The 22,947-nt window shown below is 47.4% G+C and overlaps 2 protein-coding genes and 1 long non-coding RNA gene across 5 annotated transcripts in view; 2 read left to right on the forward strand and 1 right to left on the reverse strand.

Moving 5' to 3' along the window:
• Window positions 1–16,278, forward strand: part of CNDP1 (carnosine dipeptidase 1) — a 31,816-nt gene extending 15,538 nt beyond the window's left edge. For both annotated transcript variants that reach the window (XM_060029228.1, XM_060029229.1), the window contains exons 5-12: window positions 184–272; window positions 4,205–4,405; window positions 6,797–6,881; window positions 8,806–8,966; window positions 10,074–10,238; window positions 11,674–11,815; window positions 14,714–14,861; window positions 15,043–16,278. In XM_060029228.1, the coding sequence (XP_059885211.1) occupies window positions 184–272; window positions 4,205–4,405; window positions 6,797–6,881; window positions 8,806–8,966; window positions 10,074–10,238; window positions 11,674–11,815; window positions 14,714–14,861; window positions 15,043–15,109 (1,058 nt within the window). In that variant the 3' untranslated portion in view covers window positions 15,110–16,278. The remainder of the gene's footprint in view (window positions 1–183; window positions 273–4,204; window positions 4,406–6,796; window positions 6,882–8,805; window positions 8,967–10,073; window positions 10,239–11,673; window positions 11,816–14,713; window positions 14,862–15,042) is intronic.
• On the reverse strand, window positions 13,811–22,922 carry LOC132436352 (uncharacterized). The gene is made up of 4 exons (XR_009521786.1): window positions 22,560–22,922; window positions 21,235–22,074; window positions 15,780–15,880; window positions 13,811–15,004 (listed from the first exon to the last, which is right to left on the reverse strand). It is a non-coding gene; the product is annotated as an uncharacterized lncRNA (long non-coding RNA).
• Window positions 22,293–22,947, forward strand: part of ZNF407 (zinc finger protein 407) — a 420,562-nt gene continuing 419,907 nt past the window's right edge. For both annotated transcript variants that reach the window (XM_060029226.1, XM_060029227.1), the window contains exon 1: window positions 22,293–22,350. The gene's annotated coding sequence lies outside the window, so the exon portion shown is untranslated. The remainder of the gene's footprint in view (window positions 22,351–22,947) is intronic.

Below are 22,947 nucleotides of genomic sequence, written 5' to 3' on the forward strand. Positions count from 1 at the left end.
TGCTGGCTAGCATACTATTTGTACATAAGAAACAATACTTTGTGATTTCAGAGCAAGACTTCTGCCTAGAAATATAGAAAGCACCATTAAAACAAGTACCTGTAAAGCTACCTTTGGTTTTGGCTCACTAAACTTGGCAGAGGTGTCCATGCTTTTCTGAAAATTCTTCCCCCATTTTCAAAGGAAAACTGTACGGCCGAGGAACGACAGACAACAAAGGCCCTGTTTTAGCGTGGATCAACGCTGTGAGCACATTCAGAGCCCTGGACGAGGTAGGTGCCGGCTGTGCTTGGGAGCAAGGGCAATGATGGCGATGATGACGGTGATGTGATGATGACGGTGATGGTGATCGTGATGATGGTGATGGTGATGGTGATGGTGATGGTGATGGTGATGGTGATGTGATGATGACGATGATGATGGTGATGGTGATGATGGTGATGGTGATGACGGTGATGATGATGGTGATGGTGATGATGGTGATGGTGATGACGGTGATGATGATGGTGATGATGGTGATGATGGTGATGGTGATGGTGACGGTGGTGATGATGATGGTGATGGTGATGATGGTGATGGTGATGGTGATGATGGCGATGATGATGGTGATGTGATGATGACGGTGATGATGATGGTGATGGTGATGGTGAAGATGGTGATGGTGATGGTGATGGTGGTGATGATGATGGTGATGGTGATAATGGTGATGGTGATGGTGATGATGGCGATGATGATGGTGATGTGATGATGGCGATGATGGTGATGGAGGCAGCTGGCTCTGAGCTGCATGATGTCCTTTACTCTTCCAGCAATCTGCAGAGGAATGTGTTACAATCACACGCATTTTACAGATAAAGAGAGAGAGGCTTGGGAAAGGAAGGGAACGTACTCAAAGCCACCCAGCTGGTCTGGGGCAGGGTGATACCTTGATCCCGTGCTGTTGACATGCAACAATGTGACACAGCAAAAAACATGATGAGCCTGTGGCTACATCACCATCTGCTGGGACTTGTCTTTTTTTATCTTCAACTTATTCAGCTTATCTTTTTTATCTGCAACCCGTCCTTCTTATCACAAAGTATGGTTTTGTTAATAGAGACAGACATACACTTTAAGAAATATATTAGCTGCTTTGCAAATTAGCAGGATAGCAATCTCTGAGGTGTGACGTTCTGTCTGAATCCCTGAGTTCTTTCCATTCTTGTGGGAAGTGGTTTCAATCCGTCCAAGGAGGGGTTATGGTGGGGTGCAGTTTTGAGGGGAGGGCTACTCTCTCAGACCACCAACTAAAACTGTCGTTTGCTGTGCTCACGAGGATGGTTTCATCTCGCACTGCTCTTTTCTCTTCTGGTAATGAGCATGCTTGCACTCCAAACAGGATCCAATCTAGCTGTGTGGCCATGGGTGGGAGACTTAACCTCTCTGGGCTTCAGATTCTGTTCTGTAAAAGTGAGGGTGTTGATATGGGCACTGGCCCTCTAACACTGGGTGGATTTGATGGTGTGATTCCATCCCTTTCATGCAGAAATGGCCCTGCTAGTCGGTGAGCTTGAGCCTGTGCCAGGGAGACCAGGCCCAGGTATGAGACCCAGCCTGTTCCAGTCTGGGCTCCACAGAGTATGGGCTCTGTAACCTGGGGGTGCAGAAGGAGTTTGTGGGGTCACCTTAAAAATGTGCAGCCTTGCTACCTTTCCCTCATCTTACTTGTGTGGCTGAATTGAATTAAGCACTTCGGAACACTGGGAATTTAAGAGGAAGTGGGGCCCATTTGTTGGGTTCATGGACAGAAAGGGACGTGTCGGCAGTCACAGGGCAAACCCCCGCCAACCATCCCTACCCCGTCCCCAAAGAGGCTCTGGGAGCAGCACACTCCTTCCGAGACAGAGGGCTGCGAGGTCGGGCTGGGATGATGTGCCTGTCTGCTGAGGACTGGGGTGGGTCCACCTCCGGGCACTGTGTCCACTTGTCCACAAGGCAAGTGGAGCTGCCCAGCTGCTGCCCGAGGTTCAGGTCCTTGATGCTGCTTCTCCCAAATCCTGTCCATTGAGCAGGTCCTGACGTTGCGTTTTTTCTTTCTCGGAGGTGATTTCATCAGACTCCAGGGGCTTCTCTCTCATGAGTCTGTTGTCTCCTGAGAGAGAAGCAGAAGAGAGGGTTTCACTGCTCTCACTTGACTGCTTCATCTCACTGAGGAAGACAGGCTTAGTGAATCAGGACGCTTTTCTGCCTGGGCCCTGCTGACCACTGCAAGGTTGTCCTCTTGTTCATGGCACTCCCCTAAGTAAGCCCTTGGTTTCTCTCTCTCTCTCTCTCTCTGTTTTCTTTCTTCCTCCCTCCCTCCCTTCCTTTCTCTCTCTCTCTTCCCCTCCTTCCCTCCCTCCCCACATCCCACCCCTCTCTCTCGTTTTCTGTCCTTCTTTCTTAAGAAGAGGAAAGCAATATTTATAAGACAGGTCCTATATAAAGGTCAAAATCTGCTTTGCTTTTGGTTTGTTTGTTTTTGCGGTACGCGGGCCTCTCACTGCTGTGGCCTCTCCCGTTGCGGAGCACAGGCTCTGGACGCGCAAGCTCAGCGGCCGTGGCTCATGGATCCAGCCGCTCCGCGGCACGTGGGATCTTCCTGGACCGGGGCACGAACCCGTGTCCCCTGCATCGGCAGGCAGACTCTCAACCACTGCTCCACCAGGGAAGCCCCTGCTTTGCTTTTTAAATTTCAACTCTGAAATGTATAATCGCAAACAAAACAAGCAATCCCCACTCTGCCCTTAGAAAAGTCAGTTAATCTCCCTGAGCCTCACTCCCCTCATCCACGATCTAGGAATGCGCATATCTGTCTCCAGGCTTGTTGCGTGGATTCAGTGAATATGGAAAGGTTCCCTGGAGCCTGCGAGTACTAGGCCCTTTATGAGCTCTGGTCTCTTTTTTCCTCATTCCCTTCTGCCCTCCATCCCCTCTTTCTGTCTTGCTTACAGAGCACTTAAATGTACATCACCTCACTGGATCGTCTTACCCAGAGGCAGAGCAAGTATTAACAGAGAAGTGGGCTGCCGAGAGGTGAAATGACTGGTCCCGGGTCCCTGGGTGTCAAGGGACAGGGCAGAGACCAAAGCCCAGGCTGGGCTGCCAGCCCCACGTCCTCCTCCAACACTTAATAGCTATTGACTTGTATTTTATTAATCACATTTTGCCAGAAAATTCTTAGGCTTTCCAGCTACTTCTTGGGAATTGTTTTCTAGTTAAATGTTAATAAGGAGCTTTCAAATATTAAGATTTCAGAACTTTAGCGTAACTTCCTAAGACACATAGAAATGTATTCAAGGAATGCATTGAAAAACTTGTTATCCCCAAATGCCCTTAAGCAGCTGAATGACCGAAGGTCACATTTCCTAATACATAATCCTCCACTCATCCTGCCTTTGTTAATCTGGGGCCAGGCAATCCCACTTATTAGAGGTAATGAGTGTGTTTGCATTGCCTCGTCTGCATAGAATAACTGTTCACCCCCACCCTGCACATGCCTTATGCTCTAGGAAAAGCCATCGGCCCCTCTTCTCCACACGGCTCTCAAAGATATGAAGTTATAAATTATACAGATATAAAAAGACCAAAACCAAATGGGGGAAAGTCACATTGTAAAAATTTTAAAGGCGCTATTCCATGTCCTAATATTAGAGAAAAACTCAAGGTCCATTTTGCTGCAAGATCAAAGCCTTTGAATAAGTTAAAAGGCAGATTGAACTCGTAGCTGAAAGATAACAGATACTTGAAATGAAAATTATCCTGAGGCTTAAACGTTAGACAACCTTTCAAAGAGTTCTCATTTATCATGCTCAGAATTATGAGGACAGAAAAGAGATTTGTAATTGAGTAACCTTTCTGGAAAAATTCCTTCTGGGGAGAAAGAGGAACGGGCTTCTCTGCAGGGGCCGAGCGGAACCCCATATGGTGCACGCAGCCTTTTCTTTAGGGATGCCCTGTCCAGATCCTCTGTCATCAGTCTTAGGTTGATGGCTCACTGGCCATTACCTTGAATTCTCCGTCACAACCTGAGTTAAAACTTCTTCGTTATAAACAGAGCTTTTGGGAATGTATATAATAATTCAGTGTGTTTAAGTTACATGCAGACAAATCCTGGATTTTAAAAGGTGAAAGGGCAAGGTGTCCAGTTTTTTTGACAGCGTGGTTTGCTCCACTGTTAATTCAGGATCTGCCTGTGAACGTCAAATTTGTCATCGAGGGGATGGAGGAGGCTGGTTCTCTTGCCCTGGAGGAACTTGTCCAGAAGGAGAAGGCCGGGTTCTTCTCAAGCGTAGACTACATCGTGATTTCAGACAATCTGTGGGTCAGCCGGAGGACGCCCGCGCTCACGTGGGGGACGCGAGGGAACAGCTACTTCATGGTGGAGGTACTTGCCAACGGCAGCCGCCTGGAGGTGGATCTGTGCTGCGGTCCCGGCGGGGAGGACAGGGAGTAGACCCCGACCCGGGGGCATGGCCCCGGGGGATCCAGGGTCCTGGGACTGGGGGAGTTCATGAAGACCCCAGCCGTGAACGCATGCGCTGTGTACGTTCTTCTGGAGAGAAGATTCAGAGGGGTTTGTGACTCCCCACGTTTTAGGAACTCCAGCTGTGAAACCTGGAGGCAGGCACGGGGGCACTGGGGTAAGGAGACTGACCGCCTGATCGGGTTCTGGGGATGCTGTGAGTGGCCGTTACCTGCTCTGCCCACCACGTCTTGGACAGAAAGAGAAGGGGTGCAGCACCGACAAGGCCGGCACCCGAGGTCTGGCTCATCCGACGAACAGCCTTGAGCGCACCTTAAGTCTGAGCCTGTTTCCTTACCTCTCAAGTGAGCACACTAATCCTCCCAGGCTTGCTGTGATCACTAAAAGCGACCTCAAGTTCCGCCCTGACACGTAGTCTGCTTCCTGCTCCTTTTCTATTAATGCAGACAAGCTGTGATGGAGCCTGCAATTTAGAATCAGAAAGTCCTCCCTCATAGAGCAGCTGGAAACCGCAAAGCGGGGGTGGGGTGGTGGTGGGGGGTGGTGTATGAGAGCCAGAGGGCGGGTGCGACCCTGAGCCTGGAAGAGCTTCCGCTCTCCCGCCGGGGTCCCGGGCAGCTGCAGAAGCAGGGTGGGGTCCGAGCTGTGCAGGCCGTGGAACATCTCGCTGTCTGTCGTTGGCCTCTTTCTACTGCTGAGTCAGAAGGAAGTTTCTCTGCAGAGACGTGCTGGAAGTAGTCTCTGTGGGGAACAGGTGGGCAGGAAGAATTGGCTGGCGGGCAGGTGAGGGTGTTTAGTCCCCTGTCCGAGCAGTGGGATATCGTTTGCAGCTGTGCTCAGGAGCCGGTGGTGGAGACACCCCAGTGGGCAGGATTGATCCAAGGCTTAGGCTGTGCCCGATGGTGTGATGGAGGAGACGAAGTCAGTCAAGACGTTGCCCATGGAGAGGCTGAAGGGATGCACAGGGGCATTCGGGTTGAATGGGGAGAAAAGAAGGACAGGAGGACGAGAGGTGGGGAGGTCTTGGATGGGTCGAGGGACTGGACGTCTTGCTGTGGCCCAGAACGGGGGAGGGCAGGCTCGTGACGAGGGGGCCAGGAGGAGGGAAGCTGTGAGCAGAGGTGGGATAAGGCGGCAAAAGATTTCAGAGGTGGGGCCCTGCGACCCCAGAGCGCTTTGTTAGCATCCCTGCCTGATGAGATGCGGGTCCTAAGCTACAGTGACTAAATGGAAGATTCACCTGGCAGGGCTTTAAAGATGGCGATAGAGGCAGAGAAGGGCCAGCCGCCAGGAAAGGGGAGAGGCAATGGGTCAAAGAGAATTAAAAAACCCAAACTCATTAGAACTTGGGAACCGATTGGACATAATGTGCCTGGGAGAAATCCAAGATCATTTTTTTTTTAAGATTTTTTTTGATGGGGGCCATTTTTAGAGTCTTTGTTGCATTTGTTACAATAGTGCTTCTGTTTTATGTTTTGGTTTCTTGGCCGCGAGGCATGTGGGATCTTAGCTCCCCGACCAGGGATCGAACCTGCACCCCCTGCCCTGGAAGGCGAAGTCTTAACTACTGGACCACCAGGGAAGTCCCCAACATCATTTTAAGGGGATAGATTTATAGGACTGGCATCTCTCCTTGTTTTGGAAACAGCAAGCTAGGAGGAAGTAATTGTAGGAGAAGATGTTCCCGTCTAGACCTCCTCAAGCTCAGAAGCTGGGAGCACACCAATGTGTTATGTACCATAAGCGACTAGAAGCTTTAGGTCTTGTGAGTAGGTCAAAGGTCAGACCTACGGAAGGAGCGCTGAGAGTCTGGCGGTTGTAAAGGAAGTCCCGTGGGCCTTGAAGCTCAGTGTGTAGAGTGATCCAAGGATTAAGACAGAAAAGAAGTCATCAGAGGAGACGTAAGTAGAATGGTCCTGCAGGAGGACAAGAACAAGGAGAAGAAAGTTTCCTGGAGAATTTTCTGGAAGGAGGGCTGAGCATGAGATGGCGTGAAACCAAGAGCAAGGCAACTGCGCTGCACGTCAGCCGTTAGGCCAAGGAGGGGCTGGTGGTCTGGGATTCGGCACTGTTGGTGGCCAGGCTGGGGCTGAGGTTGGTTTCGGGGAATTCAGTGGGACCTGAAGATGTGGGGGGCAGACGCTCCACATTGTGTGACGGAAGCACGGTGGTGACAATGTCAGCTGACCCCTGAGCACTGAGGGCCACCCGGGGCGGGTCTGCTGCCTGGTGAAAGGTGTCTCTGAGCAGCCACGGCGAAAAGCAGCTCCCTTCCCGTTCCCTGTCTTGCAGGTGAAGTGCAGAGATCAGGATTTCCACTCGGGGACCTTTGGTGGGATCCTTAACGAACCCATGGCGGATCTGGTCGCTCTTCTTGGTAATGTCTTCTTTCGTTTCACTTTTTAAGCATCAGGGAATCTGCTAACGTAGTTCTGTTTGACTCAGTTGTCTCCCCCTTGGTTTCCAGGCCAGCCCTGAATAAGGGTGGAGCGGAGGAAGACCACGGTCTTAGCTTCCCCCTTGGCTAAACGTTTCTTAGGCTTATTACGTCCACGTTGTTTCTCTTCATGGACTGAAACCCTTCCTCAATCCACCCCCTTTCCTTTCACTGGATGTTGCGACACATCCGGCTGTACTTGAGGATAGTGGCAGAGACCTTTCTGGAGAAGCATCCAGAGCTGGTGCCCAATCTACCCACACCTCTTGGCTTCCTTCCTGTGAGTCGCTGTGGTCCCACGTGGCTCAGCGACGCCACTGAGTTTGCTCGTTGCCCCTGCCCGTGACCTCCTCAGGTGGTGGGCCTGGTGGATGCAGGTGGGAGTCGTGTGTGTGTGTGTGTGTGCGCACGTGCGTGTGTGTTTCCAGAGAGCCAGCTTGCCCACCTGACTCACCTGGAGCTCTTGCCTACATTCGGACAGCCCAGTCTCCGGGTGGATCCTGGAATTGAAGGAGGCTTCATCTCCAGGGCCTTGCTTGCACAGTCCTGGCAGGGACACTGCGCACGTTCATAGTCATAATTTGGTTCTTTTTAAAAAAGAGGTTTTCAGGTTACATAAGCCTCAGACCTCGCAATACCTGGATCTTTCTCACCTTTCTCACCGTTAAAGAACAAAGAAAATTTGTTCTTTAACGGTAGTTGCATTATGGTTTTTACCTTATGAGCTATGGAGCATTTGGTGAAGCAGATAAACAAACCAGAAATGATCACGTACATCCTAAGACTTCTTCCAGCAGGTCCGCTGATTAGCTGTGTCCCACAGCCAGGTGTGATGTCCCAAGGGTGACTTTATGCAAATTTTGCAACATGCCCCTTTTGGGCAAACTGCCAAAAAGCACTCCCTCTTTGGGAATCAATTAGCAAAAATCTCTCTTTTTTCCATATTGACACAGTTCTACCTTGGCCACGCCCTCCCGAATCCCCTTGGCCTCCGCAGCCTCCGACAGTGAACCACCAGCCCACGGGGCGACCTGTTGGGAGGTTGCCTCTGGGTCTTCAGTATCACCTTTATTCTAGAGCTTCCTGCTCCTTCATTGTCCAATTAAATCCATCTATCTATCTACCTATCTATCTCTCTATCCATCCATCCATCCATCCATCCATGTCATCAGCATCTGCTTCTTTTATAAATGCTCATTGATGATTTTTCACTCATTGCTGTTAATCCCCAAACTTTTTCACAAATAACAGAGCAGTGTATCTGCTTCGCCACTACGAAAGCTTTTGTGGTTATGACGTGGCTCGTAGACTAGACCTCAAGGCTGTTACGTTTTTGATTAAAGATGAGTATTTATTATATTATTGTGGTGTGTGTAGGGGAGGGAGGTTGAGAAGAACGATGACTTTCAGTTTCTCAGGTTTGTACATATATTCACATACATATATATTTAAAATATTTTTCTAATGAACACATTACTTTTTAACTCAGGATAAGATAAAACTAAAAAAGGAACCTTGTTTATGATGTAAGAGTGTAGCTGAGAACTTGCATGTAACACAGGTAAGTCACTCCAAATGTAACTGATTGCAGAGCCGTGTGTTTCCATCCCTTTGTCAACAAGGTGGACATTAAAACGGGTCTGACGCAGGCTGAGTCTTCCTGGTGACCGGCTCCTTTCTCCCACCGTCACCTCTAGGACGTGAGCTACTGACAAGTGGCTCTGCTGTAGGGCCCAGGGCCGGTCACAGGGCCGGTCGCAGGCCCGCTGCAGCCCCAGGAGGGTCCCTGAGGCTCTGCTCCAGGGCCAGGACCCCACGCACCTGTAGCTTCCACCCACCTTTGTCTCCTGTGTGTCTCTCATAGGCAGCCTGGTGGACTCTTCTGGTCGAATTCTGATCCCTGGAATCTATGACCACGTGGCTCCTGTTACAGAGGAGGAAAAGAGAACATACGAAGCCATCGATCTGGACCTTGAGGAGTACCAGAACAGCAGCCAGGTTAAGAAATTTCTGTTTGACACCAAGGTAGGTCACACGTTGACGGGTAACCTGAAAGAGGAACGATGAAAACCCGTATTTTCCCAGTGCCTAGTTTGCTATGTGCTGCTGTTCTGCACATCTCAGAGCTGAGAGCACATGCTAATCAGGGGCAGGTTTCCCTTCACGAAACCTCGTGGTCCTCGTGGTCTAGATCAACTGGGCCTTTTCTTGGGGTCCATCTGGCACCGGCCTCAGGCGCCTAACCACAGGGCAGTGATTCACTTCACAGCCGTGCGTTTCCAAACTGGCTTATGAGACTCAACCTCACGCCAGCCCTCAGCCAGTGAGCTGAGCTTCCTATCTGTCTGTTTAAAGGTTGAGAATAGACTGAGATCATTTCAGCTCCAAGACCCCTAATTATTCATTTTTTAAAAGACAAAACCAAGAGCTTTACGGGGCTAATGTGTAAATTGCTACGTTGCTGTTTGAATGTAGTAAGTAAACCCAGAGCCCAAAGCATTGGCTACTGGTAAATTTAGATTTTGTTCTTTTCCCTTCTACTTCTCCTCCTCCTTAAAATAACAACAAAACCCAAAACAAACAAACAAAAAAGACCCTTGCCTGCTGTGGTGTTTGGTAGCTCTGGCTGGCTCCTGGGCAGACGCTCCAGGAGAGGGAAAAATGCCGAATACAGGTGGGGAGTTTACTCTTATGAAGTATGTCTCTTGCCTCAGACTAGCTCTCTGGTGGCCACTGGCTCAAATGTCTGTAGATTTCTTTGAAACCTTCTGGAAAATAAAATGCATTTAGCATATAAGTTATCATGGCAATGACTGGGGATAGAAATTTACAATTGAACCCCAGGTTTGGAAAGGGCCCCTTTGCCATCTATTAACTGCAAATCAGAGCTGGAGTGGTGAGGGGCCCTTGTCAGTGGAAGCAGCTAGGGCAGGTGAAGGCAGCAGAGGGTCTCAGGTCCTGAGGGAAAAGTCCACCTGTACTATTAGTCCAGACATATCTAAGTAAGGTGCTAATTAACTTGTCATGAATGGTGTCACAGATGTACAGAAATTGGTGATACAAGCAATATAATTCAACTGGGTTTTAACTAAACACTCCTCTAGATAGTAAAATGATTTTATTTTACTTTAGGAGGAACTTCTAATGCACCTGTGGAGATACCCATCTCTTTCTATTCATGGGATCGAGGGCGCGTTTCATGAGCCTGGAGCCAAAACAGTCATCCCTGGCCGAGTGATAGGAAAATTTTCAATCCGTCTAGTCCCTCACATGAATATGTCTGTGGTGGAGAAGCAGGTAACCAGCGTGCATTTTTCTCCCGCCCAGTGGCAGTGCCATTTCTGAGCGCCGCACACCACAGTTTAGCGGGCAGTTCAGCTGTTCGCATAGAAGTATCATTTTTTTTTTTCCAATACAAAAGGGACTGGAACAAATGTCAAGAAACTGATAAATTTTGTTCGGTAGAAACCTCTTTGCTCAATTATACGCAATTATAGTAGTCAGATAAGTAACCGTTTGGAGTTGGAGTGATGGGAAATTTTAAAAAATTAAATGGTAGCTATGAAGGCAAGATTGGTTTTACACCCAGATGGAGAAGCTAACTGCCTACGGCTGGGCTGAGCTGGGACATCTCAAGCTGCAGTCATCAGTTTGTCTGTGATGTCTGAAATCTACACTCTGAAAGCAGCCATTTTAATGAAAACGTTCCTTATCTGGAGGGAGTGCCTGTCTCAGTTATCCACCAGTCATCAGTTTACCCCAAGTTTAACAGAAAGTAGACTCTGAATAAATAAGCTCAGGAAACACCTCATCCCACCCCCGTCTATCCCACTGTCCCTTTCATCGTCTTCTCAGTGCTGATTACATCCTAAAATACTCTCCATCCTTCCTCCCTCCCTCCCTTTTTGTCCCTCTGTCTACAACGTATAAATTCCACGAGGGCGGGACCGTCCTGGTCGTGCTCACAGCTGTGACCCCAGCACCCAGAACATTTCCTGTCACATGACAGGCGTCCATTAACATTGGTTGAAGCAAATATTGGAATGATTTTTTTTTCTTTCTTTTTTGCCGCGCCACGCGGCCTGTGGGGTCCCAGTTCCCCGACCAGGGATTGAAACTGGGCCCTTGGCAGTGAGAGCGCGGAGTCCCAACCACTGGAGCGCCAGGGAAGTCCCTGGAAGGGCTATTTTAGAGTATGGAGTTGTTCTCGGAGGATTTCCTGACTAGCGGCTGGAACAGAGCCAAGAAAGAGAAGGGCGCTGATGACACGGGTCCTTCACAGCTTAGCTTGGAACTGCTTCCACTTCTCAGAAATTTCCAAACGCATGGTATTCCCCATAAGAGTCATTAAGGTACTGGTAAGTCCAAAAAGAGTGGTCAGTCATCAGATGGAGAAGTTGTACTTGTATTGTGTTTCATGATTACCAAAATTCATAATAACCAAACGTTAACAGTCAGACACCCTGGTGAGTATGGGGAGGGTCAGAGCTGGGATTGGAGGGTCTGGGGACAGAAGGGGAGTGAGAGCTCGCGTTCCTCCCACTGGCGAAGCTCCCAGTCCTGGAGCCCTGCTCACTCCACGCCATCCCTCCGGAAGAACTAAGGTAAAACCCAAATACTTGAATTTGTTGGGTTGAGATTTCATCAGTTTCTTGTTGAAAGACGACTGTATGTTCATGGTATGAGAGAATAACTTGAAATTTTCTTTTCCACCTGAAAATGTTCCTTTTAGGTGAAGCAGCATCTTGACTATATATTCTCCAAAAGAAATAGCTCCAACCAGATGACTGTATCTATGACGCTAGGACTACACCCGTGGGTTGCAAATATCAGAGATAATCAGTATCTTGCGGCAAAAAGAGCCATCAAAACAGGTTGGACTTCAGATATTTTTATTTTTTTATTTAAAAATTTTTTTTAACATCTTTATTGGAGTATAATTGCTTTACAATGGTGTGTTAGTTTCTGCTGTATAACAAAGTGAATCAGTTATACATATACATATGTTCCCATATCTCTTCCCTCTTGCGTCTCCCTCCCTCCCACCCTCCCTATCCCACCCCTCTAGGCGGTCACAAATCACCGAGCTGATCTCCCTGTGCTATGCGGCTGCTTCCCACCAGCTATCTATTTTACGTTTGGTAGTGTATATATGTCCATGCCACTCTCTCACTTCATCCCAGCTTAACCTTACCCCTCCCCGTGTCCTCATGTCCATTCTCTACGTCTGCGTCTTTATTCCTGTCCTGCCCCTAGGTTCTTCAGCACCTGCCCCTAGGTTCTTCAGCACCAATGCCCTTCACCATTTCAGTAATTTGCTGAAGGGCACCCAGCTATTAGTGGCAAAGCCAGGGTTTAAGCTCACACCATGAGATTTGAATTTGGGGCAAAATGATGGACTTGAAAACCTCCAGTACTCCTGGAAATGATGACCAACATTTGAAAACATCCTTTTAAAGGCACAGCTGAACTCGCATGAAAGTAAAGGAAATCTTCTGGGACTAACAATGAAGGAGCTCAAATGTAGTGCAGTGAGCAAGCTGACACGGGCCGCCCTGCGGGGACTTGTTCTTCCTGCTCACAAGGAGGTGTGGGTTTTAGTGGTTTCGGGTCAGCACGAAGCAGACAACGAGACCCACTACATAAAAGCCTCGCTCCAAGAGCCACGCTCACCCTGGACAGGGTGTGTGTGTGCAAGCTTGGCCGTCCTTGCTTGGGTTTTCGGTGAACACAGTCTCCCCTGAGAGTTTTGAACCATGGACCTGTCTTGGCATGGGTTTGGGTCTTTAATTACTGTGTGTGGTCGTGTTCTTCCCAAGCCCATCCTGGACTGCCTGGCTGGTGCAGACGGCCCCAAGGCAGGCCATGTGAGCTTTGCACTGAAGAAGCTTCCTGGATATGTGCTCCTTGTATAAAATTACAGAACACACGAGAAACTCAATTCCAGCCTATCCGCCTCTAAAACCAGCGGTCTTTTTTACAATGCCATTCTGCTTCTCCAGAGGTAGGGAATAGCTTTATTTGTAATTTCCTCAGCGGTGCCTGTTTTGACTTCGTGTATTTCAAAGTCGTGGACAGGATACAGGATTGGTGAGCAGGGACACAGGCCTGGGCTTCTGGCTGCCCGGGGAGGAGGAACAGCCAGTCTTTTCTGCAGCAGGAATGGGACACTGCCAACAGTTGCAAAGTGGGGGGCTCTCCTAAAAGCAGGGGGAGTTTTGGGGTCTTTTCAAACGTTAGGCGGGAAGACACTGGCAAGTGTTTATATAGACTATGCACTATATTACCGTTGGGCCTTGGGCCACACCCCCAGAGATGCTGGAGCTGGAACTGGGGGTCCAGACCTCCTTGGAGCCCTCACTGTCTGTCAGGATTATCACTACGGGGACACAGACATTAACAATCACAGGACAAGTCCAAGACCTAGAGCCGTGCTTCTCTGCATAATCATTCCTACTGTCCCAATTGTAGCAGCATTTTGCCAATTTTGGAGTGAAGAAAAGAGGAAGAAGGGTTAGGAAGATAAATGCAATGCCCCTGAAGAGAGGCATGTGGTTGAAATGTCAAGGCCTGACGTACTCTTGCAGGAAGGCATGGGCACCTTTGGGCCTGCTTGTGTGCTGGACCAGTTCTGCTAACAAAGTCCATCATCTTTATTCACATTCACACCTTGCTCTGTGGGTAAAGAAGGTCGGGCACGCTCTCTCTTGCAACTGTTTCATTTTTCACTCCTGCTCTGTCACCAGCAACTTGTCCTCTAGCCTACAAGGTTTGAACTCATCTCTTTCCAGACCCTAGGATATCCGTTAAAACTATTTCCTGGGATACCTTGAAAGTTGAGCACAAACGCTGAGACATTCAGGTGGCGGTTGAGTACAGCTATTTATTTGTATATTGGTTACAAACAAAAAAACAAAGAAGTCCCACCTTCCCAATATTTAATTCATGCACCAGCCATAGAAGTGGGCATACCATCTTGTGCCGCTCCTGCCAAAAATGCATGACTTCTTCCAATCAGGAGAAAGCATCAGACAAACCTAAACTGAGGGGCATTTTACAGAACAACTGATCAGTACTCTACAAGAGGGTCAAGTTCATGAAAGTCAAAGAGAGGCTGAGAACCTGTCACAGACTACAAGAGACTCAGAAGCATTGACAAAATGCAGTGTGGGATTCTGGATTCAATCCTGGTATAGAAAAAGGGAAAAAGTGGTAAAATTCCAATCAGGTCTGAGTCTACTTAATAATATTATTCCAATGTTAATTTCCTATTCTTGATAATTGTACAATAGTTATATGTTAACATTAGGGAAAGTAAAAGGATATATGGGAACTCTGTACTGTTTCTGCAACTTTTCTGTAAGTATAAAATTAGTTCAAAATACAAATTTAAAAATATTTTTAAAAAGTAGATAATTGTACTTCCCTGGTGGTCCAGTGGTTAAGACTCTGTATTTCCACTGCAGGGGCCTCAGGTTTGATCCCTGGTTGGGGAACTAAGATCCTGCATGCTGCATGACCAAAATAAATAAAAAAAGTTTAAAAGTAGATAATTGTAAAGAAGGCAACCACAGTTTTCTTCTTGACTCTGTTGATGATTTTAGAACATAAATTATGTGAAATCAAGAAGTTTACCGAACCCAAGTATCAAATTTAATGATTAAAACAAAGAAGAAGAAAAAGACAAAGCAAACACTACATTTGGGGAGATTACTGGGGGTAGTCTTGTCATTATTTTATTCAAATGCCTTCTTTTCCTGTGCTTCATTCAGTGTTTGGGACAGAGCCAGACATGATCCGAGATGGATCAACCATACCCATTGCCAGAATATTCAAGGACACCATCCAGAAGAGTGTGATGATGCTCCCGCTGGGCGCTGTGGACGATGGAGAGCACTCCCAGAAAGAGAAGATCAACAGGTTAGTGCGTCCTGTAGGCGCTCACCCCTCACTGCACAAGCCTGGGTCCTCACACCGGTAACCTCCAGACAGGCTGCATACTTCAGATGCAATTTGTCATCAAGTCTTCCTGTTTAAACTGTAGACTACTTTCCCTCTGTCATCTGAATGGGAATAACAGTGTCTCTGTTTCTTTTGTTAGGTGGAATTACATAGAGGGATCCAAATTATTTGCTGCCTTTTTCCTAGAGATGGCTAAGCTGCATTAATCATGGTAGGCCTGACCAGCCTAGGCCTGACCTACTGACAGATCCCCTTTCACACAACCCTGGGCAGGAACAAAATCTAACTATTCAGAGGAATTTGGTCCCCAAAATAATGTTTTCCCTTGGACATCTGGACCAGTAATAAAATATTTCCAAGGCGCAGACATCGGACGTGGTTTTGTGTCACCGTGCACACCTTTCTAAAGCCACAGCCACCTTCAACAACCTGACTTCCCTGAGTCCTGCTGCGGCTGCCCCAGGCCTGGACTCACGGTACCCTTCAGGATGAGGACAAGTCTCTGATGAGATTCTCCGCTTGCAATTTGATTGGTGTAATCACTGCAGTTTGCGTTCTAGGCCTCTAAGTGCTTGACACACAGTCATCCCATCCAGTGACTGTCCATCCTACATCACCCCTGCTTTTACCACTTGTGCCCTTTATCTTATTGACAAACATGTTGGTCTCCAGCACTGCCTACTGTAATTTCCCTGTGGGCTCATTTTTAGAGGAGTTACTAAAGCATGATAGTGCATTAACCTCTTGCTTCCCCTTCATTTATTTTTCCTGCTTCTTCAAAAGTGCTGAAATGGACATGATCAATATTCATATGCTTACGCCATCTGGGATTCCTTGTGCGAAAATGAGTACTTTCTAAGTTCCAAGCCTCTTTACCTTTGCTGCAGTTGATGCCAGCCGACTGCCCCTCCTGCAGCCTCTTCTCTCTTCCTGCCCCGTCAGTGAAGGCCTCCTTGCTCTCTTCAACATCTGCGCACCTGTCAATGCGCCACAGCAGAATTAATCCTGATAGAATTTCTCTCACCCTGCGGGAACTGTACTCAGTGACTACATCTAATAAATTGCTCAAAGCTTTTAATAGCATCGGTTTTAGATAGAGAGCTAATCAACCCTGACATCAGTAACACATTCTAAATTTAAAGCCGTCAGCTAATGCTGGGTTCATTAATCATTTTAGTTAACCATCTTGTTTGGCTTGATTGGATTTGACAGTGTAAACAAACAAAAAAATGCAATTTTTCTACAGTTGAGTATATTTAAACAAACAGATTTAATCTCTATAAATTATTTAAATCACATTAATGGAGAAGAATTTAAAGGTTTGTTAAAAATGTTTCTCACGATTCTAAATAAAAAACAAGCATAACACATTCCATTGCTTCATGGGTTCTTGAAATGTCAGTTTTAAAACTTGCTGCACCTCATCTAAAATGGCTGGACCAGAGGGCCAGTAATTCGGCTTGTCCTGAACTGCGTCACAGAAATGGGACCCAGCTGAGGCTTTAGCCACTTTTCCTCTGATGCTGGAGAACATTTAAATGCTGTCTGTTGAGTATGGGCAGGAATTTGATATTTTTTTGCTATTAAGCTTGGTTTGTGCTTGCCAGATTACATGGAATCTTTTGACATTTTGGATTTTGTGGGACCTAACTGGTGTATTTGGCAGACTTCTCAAGAACTAAATATACAGGAAGTTTATGATCCCCATTTATATTTTTAAAAGGGTGTTCATATTAATTAACAAGGCTGGTTAAAATGTATTGTAACCACTTCTGAGCAATGTAACATCAGTTTGTTTTACCAAGCATCTAAATTATAAGATTACTCATTCACTGATCTACGTTCCTGCTGAATCTCTGAGACTTGCAACGTCTGGTTAATTATTCAGCTACCACCAGGCAAGAAAGGCAGGACAAAGGCTGAGGTCACTGAGTCTAGGAGATCCCAACCTTGGAATGTCTGGGTGCAGAGCCATAGTTTTCTGCCTCTAGGGGTCACAATGAGTGTCCCCAGCTCTCCCAGGTCCATCTGGGTTTTCTACCCGGCCCCAAGCCAGGTGCCTACCTGGGTTCTGCTGTGATCTGGAGTCAGAAGGGAAGTATTTTCAGGGCAGTTACACACATACGGGTGACAGAAATCTACCCACTTATTGGCCAGGAGGCCAGGTAAAATTTTTAAATATTCTCTATCTCCAATCTCTGTCTTCCATTTCCAACTCATCTCTGTACTTCAGGGGTCCAGTGAAGTGCGCTGCACACAGTAGGTGCTCAATATTGCACGCTGAAATCCTCCTCTTGGTTCCGCAGCTGCATTTTTGGGCTTTCCCTGGCCTGGACTTCTATCTTTATGCTCTTTGCCTCACATCGTTCCTAGCTGAAACCGTCTTGGGAGCAGCTAGCACTGGGAAAAAGCACATGAAACAAGTCATGCTGAGGTGCCATCGACTGATAACAGCGCCTGTGTATCCGCCCAGGCAGCATTTGTCTGCACAGGGGCCACAAACCAGCAGCCGTGAGCCCCATACGGCTGCCTTCAGTGCGTTTCACGTGGCCTTCACGTTGTTCTAAGCACTTCTGAACTGGATGCCAGCATCTCAAAATCAGCAGACCTCACCCAAGTGATTTCTCTTGAGTGGTCAGAAGACTGGGTAACACCATCTGCGGTTCGTGCAGGGTGACAGCCCGCTGAGCTGAGGAGAGGCTGTGCTGAGCACAGTGCCTGGCCCATAATATGTGCTCAGTAAGCTTCTTAGACGCAGAGTAAGAAGGAAGCTCACGAATAATACAGTTGTATTTGTCTTCTCACTTCTGATAAGTAACTCTCACTTAAAAAAAACAAGCCCCGGACTTCCCTGGTGGCGCAGTGGTTGAGAGCCCGCCTGCCGATGCAGGGGACACAGGTTCGTGCCCCGGTCCGGGAAGATCCCACGTGCCGCGGAGCGGCTGGGCCCGTGAGCCGTGGCCGCTGAGCCTGCGCGTCCAGAGCCTGTGCTCTGCAACGGGAGAGGCCACAGCAGTGAGAGGCCCGCGTACCAAAAAAATAAAAAACAACCAAAAAAAACACAACAAACCCCCAAACAAATACCATTTTATGATAGGTCCAAATGGTTTTTAAATACTATACTATTTTAAATATCTAGTGTTATATGTATTCAATGCCATCTAGCTATTATTTTTAAATTTTATGTTTCAAGTTTGAATACTAGCTGAACATGTAGTAGATAAACAGTTAAATAATGAGTTGCGGACTTATGTAAGATGAAATAAAATATTTGTTTCAGTGGTAATGTACCTATGGTTAAACCTAGCATAATTCTATTATCTATCTGTAATACCACTGCTGTTCATGACAAGCAGCAAACTTAAACCCAGGCCTAATACCTGCACATATCATTTCTGTTCTTCCACTGAACAGCTCTTTAACATCTGCATTCTATATCGCAGGCCACTTAACTGGTAAGAAAGATAATCTCCCTCTTTACTATATCAGAACAGCTTTCCTCTTTGGGAAGCAAGCTCTGGGAGGCCGAGGCTGGCTTGGGGGTGTTCTTTGTTCAGCTGTCCAAAGGCTCAATCAGTCGATGAAATAAAGCCAGAAATACAGATTTTCTGAAGCAAAGTGTTCTTTTTCTTTCCAGCACGATGTGGAAGAGAACGGATTAATGACTATAATTTCTTAACAGTTATGATAAGTAAATAAATGCTTCTGAGCTTTCTTTGACTAGGTAGATTGAAGAGAAAAAAAACTGTCACTACGTGGAAAAATTTTATTTAAAAAATTATTCTAGTGTAATTTCTTATTGAGAATGAAAAAAGATGTCAGAGAAATTATGCCTTTGACTATAATAGAAAATATGAAGTTTTACATCATCTCACCTCCCACATTGAAATTCACCAAAACACCATTCAAAGAGAACTTAGATTTAAAATTCTAGCGTGGGTGGTTAAGTGTTCCTAGCCTACTCTCATTGTTACTGTAGGTAGGCATGTGAGTGTAGTGGCAGAAAATGTTAACTTAAAGGAAATTAGAACTTTAAATGACACTGTTAAAGTAAATGAGTCATCAAGAATGGTTAGTCACCAAAAATGACCAATGCTTCCTTTCAAATTTTAAATAATTATAGTCAAAGGCAGCTATCTAAATTTTATTTAAAACCCCACTTGAAAAACTGGAAGGCAGACTTTAGGGCTCCTACAGAGTGAAGGGAAGAGGTTCAGGAAAGGACAGTCACAGAGGGGAAGCAGTGCATTCTGCACGCCCTGCCTAGGTCTCTGGATGACCTCTGAACCATGCCTGTGTGAGGCGGACGAAAGCCTCTTGGCTAAGGCTGAGGGCACTGAATGTGACTTCAGCTGCTACCATGACAGGAGAGACAAAGTTAAGGAGTAGCAGCACAGCCAGAACAACTGCCTGTTAAAACAGTAACGACAACAGCCAACCTCTTCAGAAGAATAGAAGCGAATTCAGAGTCTCTACGTTATATTACTCAAATATCTAGGATACAACCAGAATTACTGGGCATTTAGGAAAAAGGGAAACATGACTCACAATCAAGAGGAAAGAGCAAATTAATGAAGATTAACCCCAAGATGATTCATACGCTGGAATCAGCAGACAAATATGGCAAAGCAGCTATTATAACTTTGCTCAAAGACACAGTGGAAAATATGCCTTTAGTAAATGAACCAATAGGGAATCTCAGCAGAGAAACAGAAACGGTAAGACAGAACAAAATAGAAATTTTAGAACTAAAAGACAATATCTGAATTAAGAACAAAAAAAAAATCACTAGCTGCTTTTAACAGATGATTGGAGATGACAGAAGAAAGAATCAGAATAGATCAATAAAAATCCAATCTGAAGGTCTGAGAGAAAGAAAAGAATGAAACCAAAACAAAAAAGGACAGAGCCTCAGTGAGTTATGTATATCAAGAGGTGTAATATATATTTAATTGAAATTCAAAAGAAAAAGAGAGAATGGTGAAAAGTAACAGTATTTGGAGAAATAATGGTCCCAAATTTTCCAAACTTGGTGAAGTACATAAATTTACAGGTGTTCAAAGTTCAGAAAACCCCAAATAGTATAAATATGAAGAAAATCATGCCTAGGTACATCACAATCAGATTGCTGAAAGCCAAAAATACAGAGAAAATTTTGCAGGTAGCCTGAGAAAAATGACAAATTACATACAGGGAAACATAAAAGGGAGAAAAACATCTGAATGACCTCTGCTCATCAGGAAAAAATGGAGGCCAGAAGTAATGGAAAGACATCATCTTTGGCAAACATGTCTTAAAGAAGCTCCAAAGGAGCTTTATTTTATATATATACATATATATAATATATATATATAAAGGATATATATATTATATATAAATTTTCCTAATAAGACACAGAAAAACAAATTTTTCCTATATTCTTGGATTCTCTTGCGCATTGCATGACACGTAGGTGCTTAATAAACCACAGCTATCACCGCTGTATTATCTAATGGAACAGTCTTTTAAATGTTTTAATGAGAGTAACAGTATTAGACACTATTACTGTGGCTTAGAAATTTTAGAGCCTCTTCTATTAACAGAATGACGAAAGACCGGAACTTTACTCTAAATGACTAATTTTATACACGAGGAAGTCAGGTTGACTTCCTTAAGGTCACTGTCCTTAAGGTTGACTTCCTTAAGGTATGATGCAAAGGTCCTGTCTCAGTAAAATACTGCATGATGGGGAACTGAAAAACAAACTCAGAAGAAAAATAAACTCGCTGCTCAAAGAAGGAAGATGAAATGTTAACTCAGTTCCCAGGGTAAGAAAGGTAGCAAGGTCAATCTCCTACAAATCAACAGAATACCTCTTCAACATGGAAAACAGTGCTAGCTACTCTTAAGTGTTGAGAAATTCATCACCTTCTCATCCAAGACTAACACTCTTGAACTAGCTATTCATTAAAAGATGCAAGGTGGACTGGAAAAGGCTGACTCTGGAGTTTGAAAAGTGAGTTCCACCTTTACTAGCTGTGTGATCTTGGAACAGTTATTTAACTCTTCTAAATTACAACTTCCTGTTGTGGGTGACGGACATGAGAATTCATATGGATTACAGTAAAAATTCGACCAGATAATGTCTATGAAAAGTACTCTGTAAACCAGTATTTAAAACGTTATTATCACCTGAATATTCTGACTTAAATAAGCGTTGAGCTGGAACTGGCCTTGAGAGATGGGTTTGGTTTAGAAAGCCTACCATCATTATTACAGGGCTATCCTTTAAAAACTCCGTTTACCTAAAATTTTACAAATCCAATTATTTAAGAGCTTTCCCTATACCTACAAGATAAAGTCAAAAATGCTGAGCAAGCGGTGTCTCAAGCTGATCGCAAGTGGGATGTCGCCTCTCATCTCTATATAGGTGTCCGTCAGAGCACTTTGCAAGCCGCGGTCTTCCTTCCTGGATCTGGAGTTTCCGGGGAAGGGCTGTAAGCTTCAGGTCCGCGGATGCTCCCGCAAGAGGGGCAGGCGGCGGCGGGCACGACCACGCTTCGGTCGTGCCTTACTTTCTTCCTAACAATTCTTGCGCTGCGTCACTACCGTTAATAAAAACGGTCCGGCGGGGGCTTTTTAAACACCTAGGGCGTTTTCGGCTTTTATTGCCCAACTGGCCGGCCACCACACTCGGTGCTCTGCCTCCCCTTTAGTATCGGAACTCGGCTCGTGGCTCCCTGCGGCCCGTGACTCCGAGGATCCTTTCTTGGAGTCCACCGACAGACTGTCTTCAACATCTAGGGTTGCGCACGCGCCTGACCCAGCAGAGAAACCGTGTCCCCGTAGACGGCCGCCTAGAAGCGCCGGGCACCGTTCGGGGCCCGGAAGGCCCACGGCAGCGGCCGCTCGCCCCGCGCCGCCCTCTGCGCTCACGCGCCGCCCTCAGGGGTCCTCTACGGCGGGCGGGCGGGGGACGGGGTGGGGTGAGGAGACATGGGACACGGAAGGGAAGAATGTCCAGAGGAATCCGCTTGGGGACTCTCCCCAAACCCCACTTGGCCCTCCGGCTCAGACACTTCTAGCCGGACGCATCTCCCCTTCTTTAGATTGTCTTCTTCGGCTTTCCGTTTTCCTCTCTTGCGGAGGGGCGGAACTTCCGGTCCCATCTCCTAGCAACTTCCGGCGAGAGCTGACAGACAAAAAAAAAAAAACAAGAGGCACATAGGTGCCCCGGTCAGTCGGGACAGAAAAAGGGAACTCGACGTGGGTTTTACTAATCCAGTTCCAGGATCCTGGTTTTTGTTCATGGTGTCCGGTGCGCAGTCCACGAAGGAGTCGGCCTGAAGACCGCCGGAAGTCGCTCAGCGGAGAGACAGGAAGTCCCGCCCCTTCCTCCCAAAGGGAAGACGGTGAGCCGGAGGAGTCAGTCAGAGGGGCGAGCAGGAGCGATTCCGTCGGCAAACAGGTAAGTTATTCTCTGGCCGGGGCGGGGGGTTTGGAGGCGGGGACCGTCCAGCGTCAGCGTGGGGCCTGGGGGCGGTGGCTTGAGGGCCCGGGCCCGGGCGGCTGGCCGCCGGGAGCCCCGCCAGGGCCCTTCGCTCTTCCTCCTCCCCCCTTCCCCCCGCCTCCGCCCCTCCCCGCTCGCCGGTCCCTCCCGACGCCGCCCAGACTCACCCAACACACGCCCGCCGCCCGCGCGGCCTCGCGGCCGCCTGGGCTCCACACCGCCAGCCGCTGCTCGCCCCGAGGCCCGACTCACACGGGCCTGGCTGTCAGGGCGGAGGCGGCGATTCCGCGCGCCCCTGCCCGCGGTCGGGCGCTTCTCACCGCCGGGCTTCCCCCGAGTGAAACGCACACGCCGAGCTGCCGCGTGTCGGTTTCCTCCGGCTGCCCGCCCCCTCCCGGTCTCCCGGAGCCGCGCCGCTGCCACCAGCGTCGGCTTCCGTTTAGGACGCCGGCCGGGCAGCGGTCTGGAGCGCTGGTGCCCGAGAGCGGCACGACTGGAAGGGAGGGTCCTAGCCGCTCGGGTTCAGCCGCTCTGCCCTGGACGGAGACCCCAGGC

The sequence above is a fragment of the Delphinus delphis genome, chromosome 13 (genome assembly GCF_949987515.2).
Source record: "Delphinus delphis chromosome 13, mDelDel1.2, whole genome shotgun sequence".
Classification (NCBI taxonomy): Eukaryota; Metazoa; Chordata; class Mammalia; order Artiodactyla; family Delphinidae; genus Delphinus; species Delphinus delphis.